Source organism: Salvelinus namaycush, unplaced genomic scaffold, assembly GCF_016432855.1.
Source record: "Salvelinus namaycush isolate Seneca unplaced genomic scaffold, SaNama_1.0 Scaffold3020, whole genome shotgun sequence".
In the NCBI taxonomy this organism is placed as follows: Eukaryota; Metazoa; Chordata; class Actinopteri; order Salmoniformes; family Salmonidae; genus Salvelinus; species Salvelinus namaycush.
In genome coordinates, this window is record NW_024059921.1 from 12,129 (window position 1) to 29,658 (window position 17,530).

At 45.7% G+C, this 17,530-nt stretch overlaps 1 protein-coding gene across 1 annotated transcript; it reads right to left on the reverse strand.

Moving 5' to 3' along the window:
* Positions 1 to 745: 745 nt before the first annotated feature.
* Positions 746 to 17,047, reverse strand: LOC120039821 (rho GTPase-activating protein 29-like; the record flags this gene model as incomplete). Its single annotated transcript, XM_038985191.1, has 8 exons — positions 746 to 6,553; positions 6,719 to 6,883; positions 7,071 to 7,232; positions 8,891 to 9,343; positions 14,124 to 14,256; positions 14,451 to 14,782; positions 14,925 to 15,062; positions 16,859 to 17,047. Coding segments are annotated over 8 exons (3,339 nt in total), but the record flags the coding sequence as incomplete, so codon positions are not given.
* Positions 17,048 to 17,530: the final 483 nt, after the last annotated feature.

Consider the following 17,530-nt stretch of genomic DNA (forward strand, 5'->3'; position numbering starts at 1 on the left):
CCTGAACTGAGTGGTTCTGTTGAGTCATATAGCTACCTGAACTGAGTGGTTCTGTTGAGTCATAGAGCTACCTGAACTGAGTGGTTCTGTTGAGTCATATAGCTACCTGAACTGAGTGGTTCTGTTGAGTCATATAGCTACCTGAACTGAGTGGTTCTGTTGAGTCATAGAGCTACCTGGACTGAGTGGTTCTGTTGAGTCATAGAGCTACCTGAACTGAGTGGTTCTGTTGAGTCATAGAGCTACCTGAACTGAGTGGTTCTGTTGAGTCATAGAGCTACCTGAACTGAGTGGTTCTGTTGAGTCATAGAGCTACCTGAACTGAGTGGTTCTGTTGAGTCATAGAGCTACCTGAACTGAGTGGTTCTGTTGAGTCATAGAGCTAACTGAACGGAGTGGTTCTGTTGAGTCATAGAGCTACCTGAACTGAGTGGTTCTGTTGAGTCATAGAGCTACCTGAACTGAGTGGTTCTGTTGAGTCATAGAGCTACCTGAACTGAACGGAGTGGTTCTGTTGAGTCATGTAAGACTTTGGAAAGGACAGGTGACATAAGTAATTAGGCTTTAGGAAGGTGATAAGGGCTTAACAGGCAGAATATAATCACCTGTATGGTGGAACGTGCACTATGGCAAAGGGAACAATCATAGACACTATATATATATATAGACTGGTACTGTATATACTAATGTACTGAACATTAGTTATTTGGACATTTGCTAATAACAAAATAAATGTCAACACTCAAACTGTCAACTATACTTTAATTAGATGCAAGACATGTTTTGCATTTTGTCTTTTGTCTTTACTGAAACAAAAACTTGCAGTTTCAATATCACATATATAAACTGGAAATAGATACATAAGATTTAGATAATGATAATCTGAATAGGACTATGGGGGAATTATATATATTTTTTTAAATGTTGAAACTTTTTTTTCTCACTTTATAAAATGCTTCCATCCGTTCTCTGTGGAATGTATTGCGATGACATACATTTTTAAACGTTTGGAAAACATGTAAAAACATTGGACCTGAATTAAGTAAGTGCTTAACGTGGCTAGAATCAAATCCCATTACATCCAATACAGGAACAAATGAGAACATTTCATGTACTGTATAAATGTACAAGTAAAAACTAACATATAATACATGTATTTAACTCCCAACAAAACAAATAAAATGCTTCTCTGTAACATTACTACAAGGACTTGATGCGATGACATATTTGAGAAGAGTAACTTCATTCCAGTTCAATTTTGGAACTCCCAAAAATGTTCCAGTTTGTGATGACATGGCAGTAATGGCAGGTAGAATCTATTGATGACATGGCAGTAATGGCAGGTAGAATCTATTGATGACATGGCAGTAATGGCAGGTAGAATCTATTGATGACATGGCAGTAATGGCAGGTAGAATCTATTAATGACATGGCAGTAATGGCAGGTAGAATCTATTGATGACCTGGCAGTAATAGCAGGTAGAATCTATTGATGACATGGCAGTAATGGCAGGTAGAATCTATTGATGACATGGCAGTAATGGCAGGTAGAATCTATTGAAGACATGGCAGTAATGGCAGATATAATCTATTGGTGACATGGCAGTAATGGCAGGTAGAATCTATTGATGACATGGCAGTAATGGCAGATATAATCTATTGATGACATGGCAGTAATGGCAGGTAGAATCTATTGATGACATGGCAGTAATGGCAGGTAGAATCTATTGATGACCTGGCAGTAATGACAGGTAGAATCTATTGAAGACCTGGCAGTAATGGCAGGTAGAATCTATTGATGACATGGCAGTAATGGCAGATAGAATCTATTAATGACATGGCAGTAATGGCAGGTAGAATCTACTGATGACATGGCAGTAATAGCAGGTAGAATCTATTGATGACATGGCAGTAATGGCAGGTAGAATCTATTGATGACATGGCAGTAATGGCAGGTAGAATCTATTGATGACATGGCAGTAATGGCAGGTAGAATCTATTGATGACATGGCAGTAATGGCAGATATAATCTATTGATAACATGGCAGTAATGGCAGGTAGAACCTATTGATGACATGGCAGTAATGGCCGATAGAATCTATTGATGACCTGGCAGTAATGGCAGATAGAATCTATTGATGACATGGCAGTAATGGCAGATAGAATCTATTGATGACCTGGCAGTAATGGCAGATAGAATCTATTGAAGACATGGCAGTAATGGCAGATAGAATTTATTGATGACCTGGCAGTAATGGCAGATAGAATCTATTGATGACATGGCAGTAATGGCAGATAGAATCTATTGATGACCTGGCAGTAATGGCAGATAGAATCTATTGAAGACATGGCAGTAATGGCAGGTAGAATCTATTAATGACATGGCAGTAATGGCAGATAGAATCTATTGATGACCTGGCAGTAATGGCAGATAGAATCTATTGAAGACATGGCAGTAATGGCAGGTAGAATCTATTGAAGACATGGCAGTAATGGCAGGTAGAATCTATTGATGACCTGGCAGTGATGGCAGATAGAATCTATTAATGACATGGCAGTAATGGCAGGTAGAATCTATTGATGACCTGGCAGTGATGGCAGATAGAATCTATTAATGACATGGCAGTAATGGCAGATAGAATCTATTGATGACCTGGCAGTGATGGCAGGTAGAATCTATTGATGACCTGGCAGTAATGGCAGATATAATCTATTGATGACATGGCAGTAATGGCAGATAGAATCTTTGTAACAAAAACAGGCAGTATTGACCAGAACATCAGATGTAACGGGGAGTGTTGACCAGAACATCAGATGTAACGGGCAGTGTTGACCAGGACATCAGATGTAACAGGCAGTGTTGACCAGGACATCAGATGTAATAGGCAGTGTTGACCAGGATATCAGATGTAACGGGCAGTGTTGACCATGACATCAGATGTAACGGGCAGTGTTGACCAGGACATCAGATGTAACGGGCAGTGTTGACCAGGACATCAGATGTAACAGGCAGTGTTGACCAGGATATCAGATGTAACGGGCAGTGTTGACCAGGACATCAGATGTAACGGGGAGTGTTGACCAGGACATCAGATGTAACAGGCAGTGTTGACCAGGACATCAGATGTAATAGGCAGTGTTGACCAGGATATCAGATGTAACGGGCAGTGTTGACCAGGACATCAGATGTAACGGGGAGTGTTGACCAGGACATCAGATGTAACGGGCAGTGTTGACCAGGACATCAGATGTAACAGGCAGTGTTGACCAGGACATCAGATGTAACAGGCAGTGTTGACCAGGACATCAGATGTAACAGTTCAGTGTTGACCAGGACATCAGATGTAACGGGGAGTGTTGACCAGGACATCAGATGTAACAGGCAGTGTTGACCATGACATCAGATGTAACGGGCAGTGTTGACCAGGACATCAGATGTAACGGGGAGTGTTGACCAGGACATCAGATGTAACAGGCAGTGTTGACCATGACATCAGATGTAACGGGCAGTGTTGACCAGGACATCAGATGTAACGGGGAGTGTTGACCAGGACATCAGATGTAACAGGCAGTGTTGACCAGGATATCAGATGTAACGGGCAGTGTTGACCAGGACATCAGATGTAACGGGGAGTGTTGACCAGGACATCAGATGTAACAGGCAGTGTTGACCAGGACATCAGATGTAACAGTTCAGTGTTGACCAGGACATCAGATGTAACGGGCAGTGTTGACCAGGACATCAGATGTAACGGGGAGTGTTGACCATGACATCAGATGTAACGGGCAGTGTTGACCAGGACATCACACACTAACTTACACAGGATTCAATTAATTGCAGATAGTGGGTTTCTAGAGAGCGGTTTGAGAAGTGCATTTTATTTGCATAGCAGCAAATAAATGGAGGGAGCTGACACACACAGAAATGGACAGTTACACATGAAAATTAACTTTTGATATAAAAATTTGTCAATTTGCTATCTGGAAATCCCGTATCTGCAATAGATTGAATGCCAGCCAGCCTGCTTGTTCCGAATGTCTAGAGAGCGACCGTTCACAGATCATGCTTCTGTTTGTAAGGACTGTAACATAGAATATATTAAACACGTGTAATGTAACACTTTCACTGTGTTCCTTTCACACATCTTGTCTTGGCGTCAATATAATAGTACTTTTTCCCAATATACAATATGGTACAGAGATACACTGTAGAACGTATTTAAAGACACACACACAGACACACACTGTACACACATACTGTACACACACACACTGTACACACACACACACTGTACACACTGTACACACATACTGTACACACACACACTGCACACACTGTACACACATACTGTACACACACACACTGTACACACACACTGTACACACACACAAAAGATTTCTGGCTTCAAAGGTAGACAACAATATGACATCATCATACACAGTGGGGACATCTTCCTGCTTACAGACATCAACAGCAACATTCTCCCAAAAATCTCACAACAGTTCCATGATTGGTTCTTCGCAATTGGCTCTGTCCCTTGAGCTACGCCCACATAAGGAAGAAATCCTCATAGCAATCTTGTTGTTGATGTTCCTTCCTGCTTACAGACATCAACAACAAGATTCTCCCAAATATCTCCACCATTGGTTCTTCCCAAGTGATGCCCTCCCTATTCTTAAAGACACACCAGTAGTCTTGGCCAATGTTGTTGTTTTTTGTAAGCAGGAAGTGGCCCTGTCTGTGTGTGTGATGATATCAAGAATACCGAAGTCTACCTTTAAGGTTTCAGACAAAGTGGGCCTCTCTGTGTTCTAACTCCTGCAGGCGAGCGCCGGGTCTGGGCCGGGGTCTCAGTCTTTGTTGCAGCGGGATGACCTCGCTGGGGTCCTCTGGGCTGCTGGGGGGAGGGGACTGGCGGGGGGAAAGGTCAGCGGAGGTCGTGACCTCAGGGTCAACACTAACAGAGCTGTCCACAGAGTCCTGTAGGGTGTGTGTGGGGAGGTTTGAGGTTTGAAGAGTGTAGGTGGTAATAGGGGATGGGCTGGTGGTGGTAACCATAGGAGAAGAGGAGAAAGTAATGCTGGAGGAATGGGAGGAAGAGAGGAGGAGAGGAGCAGTAACAGTAGGGGAGGTTGGGAAGGTTTTAACAGTAGGAGAAGTCGGGGAAGAGGTTTTAACAGTAGGAGAAGTCGGGGAAGAGGTTTTAACAGTAGGAGAAGTCGGGGAAGAGGTTTTAACAGTAGAAGAAGTCGGGGAAGAGGTTTTAACAGTAGGAGAAGTCGGGGAAGAGGTTTTAACAGTAGAAGAAGTCGGGGAAGAGGTTTTAACAGTAGGAGAAGTCGGGGAAGAGGTTTTAACAGTAGAAGAAGTCGGGGAAGAGGTTTTAACAGTAGGAGAAGAGGTTTTAACAGTAGACGAAGTTGGGGAAGAGGTTTTAACAGTAGGAGAAGTCGGGGAAGAGGTTTTAACAGTAAGAGAAGTCGGGGAAGAGGTTTTAACAGTAGGAGAAGAGGTTTTAACAGTAGACGAAGTTGGGGAAGAGGTTTTAACAGTAGAAGAAGTCGGGGAAGAGGTTTTAACAGTAGGAGAAGTCGGGGAAGAGGTTTTAACAGTAGGAGAAGTCGGGGAAGAGGTTTTAACAGTAGAAGAAGTTGGGGAAGAGGTTTTAACAGTAGGAGAAGTCGGGGAAGAGGTTTTAACAGTAAGAGAAGTCGGGGAAGAGGTTTTAACAGTAGGAGAAGAGGTTTTAACAGTAGGAGAAGTTGGGGAAGAGGTTTTAACAGTAGGAGAAGTCGGGGAAGAGGTTTTAACAGTAGGAGAAGTCGGGGAAGAGGTTTTAACAATAGGAGAAGAGGTTTTAACAGTAGACGAAGTTGGGGAAGAGGTTTTAACAGTAGGAGAAGAGGTTTTAACAGTAGAAGAAGTTGGGGACATTTTGGTGAGGCTAGTGGTCCCAGAGGTACTTAATGATGGCCAGCCTCTGGTGCCTGAATAACCAGAAGGCTTGTAGAAGGTTCCGGGTGGAGGCTGCAGAATCCTTGGTTGTCTGAACTTTATGGGGGAGTTGGTAGATGTTCTTGTCTCCCCACCCCCTTCAGCAGCAGAGTTAGGCCTATCCTTAGTCTCCTCTCTGTCTCTTCTGGACATCTGGCCAGCCTTCAACGACACTGTGTATGGGTTGTTGGGGAATATAGTGCTGAAACTACTACTGGATGGGAGAGCAGAGCTGGTTGGCCCAGATACGGACAGTTGTGTCGGCATCGTCGGCTGTTTCCCCGGTTTTGGGCCAGGGCTAGTACCGGCCGGCGGTAAGTTAGCCATGATCATGGCGGTGCGTGGCGTGACGTCGTAGTGTTTGTACTTCCTGTCCCAGGGCCTCCGCTGCACGGCCTGCTGGGTGTCGATGTAATAGGTACTGACCCTCGACCCCCCACCAATCCGAGGCTTCTCCGTCTCCTTCTGCTTCTCCGGCTCGGCTGACTCCACGATGGTGTTAGCGGCGGGATCCAACCTGGCGGCAGCGTGGTTGTTACGGCTGTTTCTGTCGACCACCTGAGAGATGAGATGACTATATTTAATCCCCATGAAGGGAAATAGGTTCATCATACTTACAGCCGTAGTTAAAAAAAACAATAGTACACAACGTTAAAAAACAATCACAAGACAATTACAATATGTACAACGAATACAACAGCAGTTAAAGTGATGGGTGGTGACCTGTGAGGGGGTGGGGAGGGGCAAGCGCTCCAGGGGCATGCTGATTGGTCGAGACAGGATTCTAGCGCGCTGGGGCCGGAGCTGGACCTTCGGGGCCGTAGAGGAGGAGGTAAAGGAGGAGAGGTTGAGGCTGGGACGGCCAAACACCAGGGTAGATCTCTGGACCTACGGGACAAAATGAAAAAAAAAAAAGAAAAGTGTTTTGTTGCTAACTCCTAACTCTGACATTTTAGCATTGATGTTGAACCTGAAAAGTACATTTATGTGCATTGTCCTTGTCAAATACTTTTCATAACTAACTTAATCACTCTCTCACTATTTCACTCTCTCACTCAGAAACAAACCAACTAACCGAAGCAGAGCCAGCAGCAGAGGAGGAGGAGCCGGCTGTTAACTCTCTCCTGTCTGGTCCTCTCCCGTCTGGTCCTCTCCCGTCTGTCTTCACCTCTCTCACGTCATCCAGGGTTTGAGAGGACTGGATGACTGACGAGTGCCTCTTGTAGACTTTGGCACTCTGCTTGGAGACGGTTAGGAACGTCAAAGAACGCCAACAAAGCTAAACAGTCAATTGATTCTTACCAAGGTGGCCAATCTTTACATACAACCTCATACAACCTCATACAACCTCATGCAACCTCATGCAACCTCATGCAACCTCATGCAACCTCATACACCCTCATACACCCTCATACACCCTCATAGACCCTCATACACCCTCATACACCCTCATACAACCTCATACAACCTCATGCAACCTCATGCAACCTCATGCAACCTCATGCAACCTCATACAACCTCATGCAACCTCATACAACCTCATACACCCTCATGCACCCTCATGCAACCTCATACACCCTCATACACCCTCATACACACTCATGCAACCTCATGCAACCTCATGCCACCTCATGCCACCTCATGCCACCTCATGCCACCTCATGCCACCTCATGCCACCTCATGCCACCTCATGCAACCTCATGCAACCTCATGCAACCTCATGCACCCTCATGCACCCTCATGCAACCTCATGCAACCTCATACAACCTCATACAACCTCATGCAACATCATGCAACATCATGCAACCTCATACAACCTCATACACCCTCATACACCCTCATACAACCTCATACACCCTCATACAACCTCATACAACCTCATACAACCTCATGCAACCTCATGCAACCTCATACACCCTCATACAACCTCATACAACCTCATGCACCCTCATGCAACCTCATGCAACCTCATGCAACCTCATGCAACCTCATGCAACCTCATACAACCTCATGCAACCTCATACAACCTCATGCAACCTCATACAACCTCATACAACCTCATACAACCTCATACAACATCATGCAACCTCATGCAACCTCATAGACACTCATACAACCTCATACACCCTCATACACCCTCATACACCCTCATGCAACCTCATACAACCTCATAGACACTCATACAACCTCATGCAACCTCATACAACATCATGCAACCTCATACAACATCATGCAACCTCATACAACATCATACAACCTCATACAACATCATACAACCTCATACACCCTCATGCACCCTCATGCAACCTCATACACCCTCATACAACCTCATGCAACCTCATACAACATCATGCAACCTCATGCAACCTCATGCAACCTCATGCAACCTCATGCAACCTCATACAACCTCATACACCCTCATACACCCTCATACACACTCATACACCCTCATACAACCTCATACAACCTCATACAACATCATACAACCTCATACAACATCATGCAACCTCATACAACATCATACACCCTCATACAACCTCATACAACCTCATACACCCTCATGCAACCTCATGCAACCTCATGCAACCTCATGCAACCTCATGCAACCTCATGCAACCTCATGCAACCTCATACAACATCATACAACCTCATACAACCTCATACAACATCATACAACCTCATACAACCTCATACAACCTCATACAACCTCATACAACCTCATACAACCTCATACAACCTCATACAATTGCCACCTATGCTTTGATTGGTTTAATAAAAAGTTCTGATCCTAATGAACCCTTATCCCTCCCCCCAACTGCTGCTGAGACTTTAGAGTTCACCTCCGCCCCTTTGCATAAACGGTTGAATCATTCAAGACACTTGGACCTCCTCACCTCCTTGATGTCGAGCAGGGAGGTGGATTGGAGGCTGAGTCTCTGCTCCTTCTCCTGAGGGGTGAGTCGGGGGGAGGTCTGGCCCACCGTGGCGGTGGTGGTGGGGGGGTAGGAGGAGGAGGTCTGGCCAACCGTGGCGGTGGTGGTGGGGGGGTAGGAGGAGGTCTGGCCCACCGTGGCGGTGGTGGTGGGGGGGTAGGAGGAGGAGGTCTGGCCCACCGTGGAGGTGGTGGTGGGAGGGTAGGAGGAGGAGGTCTGGCCCACCGTGGGGGTGGTGGTGGGGGGGTAGGAGGAGGAGGAGGTCTGACCCACCGTGGCGGTGGTGGTGGGGCGGTAGGAGGAGGAGGAGGTCTGGCCCACCGTGGCGGTGGTGGTGGGGGGGTAGGAGGAGGAGGGGCTGGATAAGTCAAAGATCACCTGGAAGTGACGTACCAGCAGCTCCACCATCAGAGCCTGGGAGGGAGGAGAGAAATGACAACAGTCAATAAAGGGGACAAAACGTTAGATGTTTTCAAGTTCTTTCACAGGCAACACTGTTATAAAAATAAGGGGGTAGTCTACAGGTATATACCTGGTAGGGTTAGGGGTAGTCTACAGGTACATACCTGGTAGGGTTAGGGGTAGTCTACAGGTACATACCAGGTAGGGTTAGGGGTAGTCTACAGGTATATACCTGGTAGGGTTAGGGGTAGTCTACAGGTACATACCTGGTAGGGTTAGGGGTAGTCTACAGGTACATACCAGGTAGGGTTAGGGGTAGTCTACAGGTATATACCTGGTAGGGTTAGGGGTAGTCTACAGGTACATACCTGGTAGGGTTAGGGGTAGTCTACAGGTATATACCTGGTAGGGTTAGGGGTAGTCTACAGGTACATACCTGGTAGGGTTAGGGGTAGTCTACAGGTACATACCAGGTAGGGTTAGGGGTAGTCTACAGGTACATACCTGGTAGGGTTAGGGGTAGTCTACAGGTACATACCAGGTAGGGTTAGGGGTAGTCTACAGGTACATACCTGGTAGGGTTAGGGGTAGTCTACAGGTATATACCTGGTAGGGTTAGGGGTAGTCTACAGGTACATACCTGGTAGGGTTAGGGGTAGTCTACAGGTACATACCAGGTAGGGTTAGGGGTAGTCTACAGGTACATACCTGGTAGGGTTAGGGGTAGTCTACAGGTACATACCTGGTAGGGTTAGGGGTAGTCTACAGGTACATACCAGGTAGGGTTAGGGGTAGTCTACAGGTACATACCTGGTAGGGTTAGGGGTAGTCTACAGGTACATACCTGGTAGGGTTAGGGGTAGTCTACAGGTATATACCTGGTAGGGTTAGGGGTAGTCTACAGGTACATACCTGGTAGGGTTAGGGGTAGTCTACAGGTATATATACCTGGTAGGGTTAGGGGTAGTCTACAGGAACTCACCTGGTAGGGGTAGTCTACAGGTACATACCTGGTAGGGTTAGGGGTAGTCTACAGGTACATACCAGGTAGGGTTAGGGGTAGTCTACAGGTACATACCAGGTAGGGTTAGGGGTAGTCTACAGGTACATACCAGGTAGGGTTAGGGGTAGTCTACAGGTACATACCTGGTAGGGTTAGGGGTAGTCTACAGGTACATACCTGGTAGGGTTAGGGGTAGTCTACAGGTATATATACCTGGTAGGGTTAGGGGTAGTCTACAGGTACATACCAGGTAGGGTTAGGGGTAGTCTACAGGTACATACCTGGTAGGGTTAGGGGTAGTCTACAGGTATATATACCAGGTAGGGTTAGGGGTAGTCTACAGGTATATACCTGGTAGTGTTAGGGGTAGACTACAGGTACATACCTGGTAGGGTTAGGGGTAGTCTACAGGTACATACCTGGTAGGGTTAGGGGTAGTCTACAGGTATATACCTGGTAGGGTTAGGGGTAGTCTACAGGTACATACCTGGTAGGGTTAGGGGTAGTCTACAGGTACATACCTGGTAGGGTTAGGGGTAGTCTACAGGTACATACCAGGTAGGGTTAGGGGTAGTCTACAGGTATATACCTGGTAGGGTTAGGGGTAGTCTACAGGTACATACCTGGTAGGGTTAGGGGTAGTCTACAGGTATATACCTGGTAGGGTTAGGGGTAGTCTACAGGTACATACCTGGTAGGGTTAGGGGTAGTCTACAGGTACATACCAGGTAGGGTTAGGGGTAGTCTACAGGTACATACCTGGTAGGGTTAGGGGTAGTCTACAGGTACATACCAGGTAGGGTTAGGGGTAGTCTACAGGTACATACCTGGTAGGGTTAGGGGTAGTCTACAGGTATATACCTGGTAGGGTTAGGGGTAGTCTACAGGTACATACCTGGTAGGGTTAGGGGTAGTCTACAGGTACATACCAGGTAGGGTTAGGGGTAGTCTACAGGTACATACCTGGTAGGGTTAGGGGTAGTCTACAGGTACATACCTGGTAGGGTTAGGGGTAGTCTACAGGTACATACCAGGTAGGGTTAGGGGTAGTCTACAGGTACATACCTGGTAGGGTTAGGGGTAGTCTACAGGTACATACCTGGTAGGGTTAGGGGTAGTCTACAGGTATATACCTGGTAGGGTTAGGGGTAGTCTACAGGTACATACCTGGTAGGGTTAGGGGTAGTCTACAGGTATATATACCTGGTAGGGTTAGGGGTAGTCTACAGGTACATACCTGGTAGGGTTAGGGGTAGTCTACAGGTATATACCTGGTAGGGTTAGGGGTAGTCTACAGGTACATACCAGGTAGGGTTAGGGGTAGTCTACAGGTACATACCAGGTAGGGTTAGGGGTAGTCTACAGGTACATACCAGGTAGGGTTAGGGGTAGTCTACAGGTACATACCTGGTAGGGTTAGGGGTAGTCTACAGGTACATACCTGGTAGGGTTAGGGGTAGTCTACAGGTATATATACCTGGTAGGGTTAGGGGTAGTCTACAGGTACATACCAGGTAGGGTTAGGGGTAGTCTACAGGTACATACCTGGTAGGGTTAGGGGTAGTCTACAGGTATATATACCAGGTAGGGTTAGGGGTAGTCTACAGGTATATACCTGGTAGTGTTAGGGGTAGACTACAGGTACATACCTGGTAGGGTTAGGGGTAGTCTACAGGTACATACCTGGTAGGGTTAGGGGTAGTCTACAGGTATATACCTGGTAGGGTTAGGGGTAGTCTACAGGTACATACCTGGTAGGGTTAGGGGTAGTCTACAGGTACATACCTGGTAGGGTTAGGGGTAGTCTACAGGTACATACCTGGTAGGGTTAGGGGTAGTCTACAGGTACATACCAGGTAGGGTTAGGGGTAGTCTACAGGTACATACCTGGTAGGGTTAGGGGTAGTCTACAGGTACATACCTGGTAGGGTTAGGGGTAGTCTACAGGTACATACCTGGTAGGGTTAGGGGTAGTCTACAGGTACATACCAGGTAGGGTTAGGGGTAGTCTACAGGTATATACCTGGTAGGGTTAGGGGTAGTCTACAGGTACATACCTGGTAGGGTTAGGGGTAGTCTACAGGTACATACCTGGTAGGGTTAGGGGTAGTCTACAGGTATATATACCTGGTAGGGTTAGGGGTAGTCTACAGGTATATATACCTGGTAGGGTTAGGGGTAGTCTACAGGTATATATACCTGGTAGGGTTAGGGGTAGTCTACAGGTATATATACCTGGTAGGGTTAGGGGTAGTCTACAGGTATATATACCTGGTAGGGTTAGGGGTAGTCTACAGGTACATACCTGGTAGGGTTAGGGGTAGTCTACAGGTACATACCTGGTAGGGTTAGGGGTAGTCTACAGGTACATACCTGGTAGGGTTAGGGGTAGTCTACAGGTACATACCAGGTAGGGTTAGGGGTAGTCTACAGGTACATACCAGGTAGGGTTAGGGGTAGTCTACAGGTACATACCTGGTAGGGTTAGGGGTAGTCTACAGGTACATACCAGGTAGGGTTAGGGGTAGTCTACAGGTACATACCTGGTAGGGTTAGGGGTAGTCTACAGGTACATACCTGGTAGGGTTAGGGGTAGTCTACAGGTACATACCTGGTAGGGTTAGGGGTAGTCTACAGGTATATATACCTGGTAGGGTTAGGGGTAGTCTACAGGTACATACCAGGTAGGGTTAGGGGTAGTCTACAGGTATCTACCTGGTAAGGTTAGGGGTAGTCTACAGGTACATACCTGGTAGGGTTAGGGGTAGTCTACAGGTATATATACCTGGTAGGGTTAGGGGTAGTCTACAGGTACATACCTGGTAGGGTTAGGGGTAGTCTACAGGTATCTACCTGGTAAGGTTAGGGGTAGTCTACAGGTACATACCTGGTAGGGTTAGGGGTAGTCTACAGGTACATACCTGGTAGGGTTAGGGGTAGTCTACAGGTACATACCTGGTAGGGTTAGGGGTAGTCTACAGGTACATACCTGGTAGGGTTAGGGGTAGTCTACAGGTACATACCTGGTAGGGTTAGGGGTAGTCTACAGGTACATACCTGGTAGGGTTAGGGGTAGTCTACAGGTACATACCTGGTAGGGTTAGGGGTAGTCTACAGGTATATATACCTGGTAGGGTTAGGGGTAGTCTACAGGTATATATACCTGGTAGGGTTAGGGGTAGTCTACAGGTATATATACCTGGTAGGGTTAGGGGTAGTCTACAGGTATATATACCTGGTAGGGTTAGGGGTAGTCTACAGGTATATATACCTGGTAGGGTTAGGGGTAGTCTACAGGTACATACCTGGTAGGGTTAGGGGTAGTCTACAGGTACATACCTGGTAGGGTTAGGGGTAGTCTACAGGTATAGGTATATATACCTGTTAGGGGTAGTCTACAGGTATATACCTGGTAGGGTTAGGGGTAGTCTACAGGTACATACCTGGTAGGGTTAGGGGTAGTCTACAGGTATATATACCTGGTAGGGTTAGGGGTAGTCTACAGGTATATACCTGGTAGGGTTAGGGGTAGTCTACAGGTATAGGTATATATACCTGGTAGGGTTAGGGGTAGTCTACAGGTATATATACCTGGTAGGGTTAGGGGTAGTCTACAGGTACATACCTGGTAGGGTTAGGGGTAGTCTACAGGTATATATACCTGGTAGGGTTAGGGGTAGTCTACAGGTACATACCTGGTAGGGTTAGGGGTAGTCTACAGGTACATACCTGGTAGGGTTAGGGTTAACAGGAACTCACCTGGTAGGGTTAGGGTTAACAGGAACTCACCTGGTAGGGGTAGTCGACCAGAGAAGACAGGGAGACCTCTGCGTCAGTCTGTCGGGGTTTTACCAGCGTAGGGCCAAAGATAATGCCCAGATTACTGGCTGTCATCTTGTTCTCCTCTGCCTGCTCCGTCACCCTAGGTGGAGAGGGAGGAGAGGGGTGAGGAAGAGGGGGGGGTGGAGAGGGAGGTGAGGGGGTGTGTGTGTGTGTGTGTGTGTGTGTGTGTGTGTGTGTGTGTGTGTGTGTGTGTGTGTGTGTGTGTGTGTGTGTGTGTGTGTGTGTGTGTGTGTGTGTGTGCCTGCGTGCATGTGCTTCCACCCATCTCTTTACCTATGTAGGTGTGCAGTGAGGAAGCGTAGTGTCCTGTAGTGTGCAGGAGGAAGCTGTCGTAACAGGTCTCTAATCTTAAAGATGACTCTGTTGAGTTTGATACTGGGCTGTTTGGGCAGCTCTCCCCCTCCAGGTTGGCTGGTTGTCAGGGGAGGCTGCTCTCCTTCTACCCCAGGCTGGGTGTCTCCTGGTCGGGGTTGTTCTCCCCCTGGCCGTCCCTGGTCCTGGAGGGCTCTGGCTGCAGCCTTCTCTTCGATGATCACCCTCTGGCTCTCCTTGGCCAATCCGATGAAGTCATTATAGTAACGGTACAGGATCAGCGGCTCTGGTAACTACAGAATATAAAAAAATCAATCAAGTAATCAATCAATATCTTTGGGAAATGTGTTGTACATTATTACATAAGAATGATCTAGCAGTGCTCTTTATCACCATTTGAATTGAGAAAAAAACAGAAAGTGGACAGTGTCCCACCTGTCTCAAGTAGAGTTTGAGCACGTTGGCGATGTCGTGGGGTGAGAGGTCAGAGAGCTCTACCAGGTCTTTGCCGTTCTCAAACGCCTGACACAGCTTCTCCACACGAGACTTAGCCCCGTTCACACGGTAGATTCCCTGGACAAAGAACACACAATACACCAGATCATCAACATCACAGCCCTGACATATACCCCCGGACAAACACAGCGCATTAGCTTCAATTATTGCACTAATGTATTGCACATTAGAGATTATGAGAATGGATTTGGACTGAGACTATGAGAATGGCAAATAATTTAAATGGGAGTGTATATGAACAAGTTAAATCTCTTTTTACAGTTATAGCACCACAATCACCCACATTCCACGAGTAATGCCTGTTAACAGTTCCATTGGAATCCACTGTCCCTCAGCCCAGCCAGTCAATGTATAAACTTCATCTCCCCTGGAAGAAGAGTGTCAAGACAATATTTCCCCATACTACTAGCCTAGCATTTAGTTTGGTACAGCGGGGGTTAATATAAGCCTCACTGTGTGCCTATCTGACCTGTGCAACATGTTGCAGGTTTTTTGGCCACCGTGCCATGCATATAAAAGTGACAAGACTGACAGCTTCTATGAGCCAGGCGAATTCATTTATCAGCATCATTGTAATGGATATTTCTAAATAAATATCCAATAGAAAAGGTAAAACCAAACAAAACGCACATAGTTTGTTGTCATTTCTGCTGCTTGATGTGATCGTGTGTTAGCTTTAGTTGGCTAGCTAGCAGAGGAGAAGTAAAGTTGGCCTAGCGATCCTTCATTAATATATTATTGACTTCACAAATCAGCTGGTTTGATGAAGTTCTTGTTGCCTATTTATAAATGATTCATTAAATAGTTATTTATTGAAGATCTTGTCTTTTGTAATCATTGAACCTCTGCTAGCTAGCTACATGCCAATGATCTGTTTAGCATGGCAACATGAAATGAATAGAATGAACGACTGGGTAAAAACATCCCAAAATAATTAACGACCAGCCTGTTTGGTTAGCAACTTCAGAACTAACAAACAGCTTTTGCCTGGACTATATCGTCTGGTGGAAGGATGAAATAAAACAAATTTACTCATTAAAATAACGGTTAATCTTTTAGTCGGCAGCTATCACACGATAATCCCCGGGTTCTCGTATTGCTTAAGTATAAAATAAGTAATACCAATACTTAGCTATATTGTATGCTCCAAAAAAATACATCTTAATATTTTATACAATTACTCAGATATTCTGTTTTTGATATTTTGCTTCCACTGGTTCTGGGGCTCTTCTTAAGGTCAACGCCATCATGAACTTTACCAAGTACAAGGACAATTTTTTTGCGCAAAACCTGGTTGACTCTACCAGGAGGATGAAACTTGGCCGTAAGTGGATCTTCCAGCAAGACAATAACCCCAAGCACACATCAACATGCACAAAGAAACGGTTAATTGACCACAAAAATCAACATTTTACAATGGCCATCTCAGTTTCTGGACTTGAACACCATTGAAAACCTGTGGTTTGAATTGAAGAGGGCCAGTCCATAAGAACAGATGAAGGATATCAAGGATCTGGAAAGATTATGTATGGAGGAACGGGTCTAAAATCCCTCCCGACGTGTTCTCCAATCTCATAAAACATTTTAGAAAAAGAGTCAGTGTCGTTATCCTCGCAAGGGGAGGGTGCTGGGGTATTGAAAACAGGGGATCCAATCATTTCCACCCCTATCTCTTTCTCGAAGCAACTGTATTAGCATAAAATAATTAAATGTTTAAATGTTTTTTGAGCGTACAATACAGCTCAGTATCTTTATCAAGGGTGCCAATAATTATAGTGGTGACTGTATATATATACATGTCACTTGTTATGGTTATACAATATGCCTTGGCTTTATAACAGCATTGCTTTTACCTTGAGGTTGAGTGCTCTGTTCTCTATCTCAGAGGTACACTTCCTGATGATGAAGGGGATCCCGTCTGGGCTGTTCTTAGCTGCCTGGGTAAAGTCTATCCCAAACAGATGTAGTCTTCCCTGCAGCTTCTTATGACCACACTGGATGGCCAGAGTTTCCAGACACTTCTTATGACACGCCAGGGAGCACTGAGACAGGAGACAGAGAAACACACTTAGATTGGAGGATAGGTATTAGACTGGAGGATAGATATTAGATTGGAGGATAGATATTAGACTGGAGGATAGATATTAGATATGGAGGATAGATATTAGATTGGAGGATAGATATTAGACTGGAGGATAGATATTAGATTGGAGGATAGATATTAGACTGGAGGATAGATATTAGACTGGAGGATAGATATTAGACTGGAGGATAGATATTAGATTGGAGGATAGATATTAGACTGGAGGATAGATATTAGATTGGAGGATAGATATTAGATTGGAGGATAGATATTAGATATGGAGGATAGATATTAGACTGGAGGATAGATATTAGATTGGAGGATAGATATTAGACTGGAGGATAGATATTAGATTGGAGGATAGATATTAGATTGGAGGATAGATATTAGACTGGAGGATAGATATTAGACTGGAGGATAGATATTAGACTGGAGGATAGAT